General features: G+C 38.2%; 1 protein-coding gene across 1 annotated transcript in view; it reads left to right on the top strand.

Annotated features, from left to right (window-relative positions):
- Positions 1 to 1,375: 1,375 nt before the first annotated feature.
- The window catches only part of LOC116208675 (1-acyl-sn-glycerol-3-phosphate acyltransferase 2), a 5,477-nt gene continuing 4,638 nt past the window's right edge, over positions 1,376 to 2,214 (top strand). Inside the window, exon 1 of the mRNA XM_031542215.1 lies at positions 1,376 to 1,687. Within this exon, the coding sequence (XP_031398075.1) occupies positions 1,607 to 1,687 (81 nt within the window). The 5' untranslated portion in view covers positions 1,376 to 1,606. The remainder of the gene's footprint in view (positions 1,688 to 2,214) is intronic.

Raw genomic sequence — 2,214 nt, 5'->3', positions numbered from 1 at the left:
TTATTCAAAATATGTACATTTTCCGCTCTGCGACTTTATATTTTTGTATAGGCACTAACAAATATTATCAATAGACGGTTGCCTATTGAAGAAGAGGAGAGGAGATAAGGGGAGTTGGGGTAGTTGAGTTCAATAGCCCGACGATAGAAATCTTCTCCGAATAGACAAAACGTGTGAAGATAAATTAGGCCAAAAATAGTTGGCCAAACAAAACCACAAGTATAGAAAATTAAGTAAATACAATAATATAAAACCAGAGGACTATTTTCAACCTTAGGTCATACCAGTTCGACCCCTAGTAGATTTCTTCCGATTTAATTAATTATCATTCACGCCGTCTAATAGTTGTTTTGCTTGCTTAACGTGAGAAAATGATGCTAGATTTGTGCATGACAGAATTTTGTGTCAAAGCCTCACTATAATATTAGCGATAACTGGTTGAAAAAAAAATTACCTATAGTAAATCGATTTTCGTAATGCAAACCGAAACGTAAAAAGATGATTAATGTGTATATGCATAGCTGTAAGATGAACGCACTAAAAAGGTCAGAATATAATATTTTATATCTATATATATTTTTACTCGGCAAGATACAATCTTATTTATCAGTTTAAAATAGCAAACGATAGATAATTTAAAGCAAATCTCATTCGGTTGATAATGCGATATAAATTAATCTGATCATTTTTGTTCCTCTTGCGAGTTTTCTAATTACAAATGGGGTTATGAGTAGGATCACTAACACTAAAGCATAAGTTGTATTATATATTAGACAACTTTGGTCTATACACGCTTTATTACACATTGAATTCAATGCTCTTTGGCTATCCTAGTCTAGATATGGATTATGCTCTAAGGAATGCTTCATTTGACCACGCTGGCCCTTGTTCCGAGCACCTTTATGTTTCTCCTATTTTTAGTTCGCAAGTTAAGAAGATCACCGTCGACGACTGATTTACAAAAATAACAAAACTCAAAAGAACATAAACAGCAACCTAGTCCAAGTGAGAAACAAAAACTTTATTTTTGGGAAAAAAAACTAAAAAGATTAAAATGCCACTAACATAAAGCAGGAAAAAAGAACACTCATGAATAGTAATAAATCCAAATTAAGCTATGCTTATCCATAGAACAAAAAAAATCCAAGATTAAGCTCTGTCAAGTAGGCGGCAGATCACTCGCTTGCCGTTACGTGACATGACGTGATGAACAAGAGATATTAGTGATTATCTAATCTTATTTAATTTAGTTAAATAATAATTAGTGTAAAATCATATTTATTATTTTCCATTTTTTCCGAGGCTCAAAAAATTGAAAATAAGATATATATATATATATATATATTTATTTATTTTATCTTCTTGCAACTGCCGTAGCCGTGCCTTGGACGGGGAAACGGCGTATTAAAGAGCACACCTTCTTCACCCTGTCTCCCCCTCTCTCTCTCATCAATCATCCATGGAGGTGATCTGATGGATCTCGTCGGCGTCGCTCACTGCCATTGCTAATTACTCTTTTCTACTCTCTCCCTCTCCGTACCATTTCCATCTCCATCTCCGAAGCTCACCGGAACGCTCTCTCTTCTCGCGCGGGTGGTTTGGGGCAATGGCGATTGCAGCGGCAGCTGTCATCGTCCCTCTCGGCCTTCTCTTCTTCGGCTCCGGCCTCATCGTGAATCTTGTTCAGGTAACCTGAGCTCTTCTACCATCTCTACTTTTGGGCGCTGTCTGCGGATTGATTTTGTCGGGGATTTGTCCAGTGGGATGGATTTCCTCCCCCGTTTAGCTGCTCAGGGTTGATTCGCTAGGGTTTTAGCTAGGGATTTTGAAGGCATGCGGCGTTCCGTTGCCGGTATTCGTTCTTGCTCTCTGAACTGCCATATCAGTTGGTGTTGAGGTCAGTAAAGTGAGCTTAGGAATCTTTATTTTGCGAAAGTGAGGCGCTGTTTTCTGGTTAAGCTTCTGGTTTGCTGACTAGTGTTTTTGATGGGGCTTTTCCGGCTCCTACTTCAGGGCAGAGGAATTTTTGGAAGTCATAGTTGCAGGAAGCTTTTGAAAATCATCCCTTGCTTCCTCCCATGTCTGCATGTTCTTCAAATCTCAGTCATTCCCTCAATCGTGTTCTCTCCTCTGTGAACATTGCCTCTGAAAATCGTCTTTTTATTCCATCGGCGATAGTTGTTTCGTCCAAATCAGAACTAGAAAAAGCCATTA

This window comes from Punica granatum, chromosome 5 (assembly GCF_007655135.1).
Source record: "Punica granatum isolate Tunisia-2019 chromosome 5, ASM765513v2, whole genome shotgun sequence".
Taxonomy (NCBI): Eukaryota; Viridiplantae; Streptophyta; class Magnoliopsida; order Myrtales; family Lythraceae; genus Punica; species Punica granatum.
The sequence above is the reverse complement of the archived record's forward strand: the minus strand, read 5'-3'. Positions and strand labels throughout refer to the sequence as shown.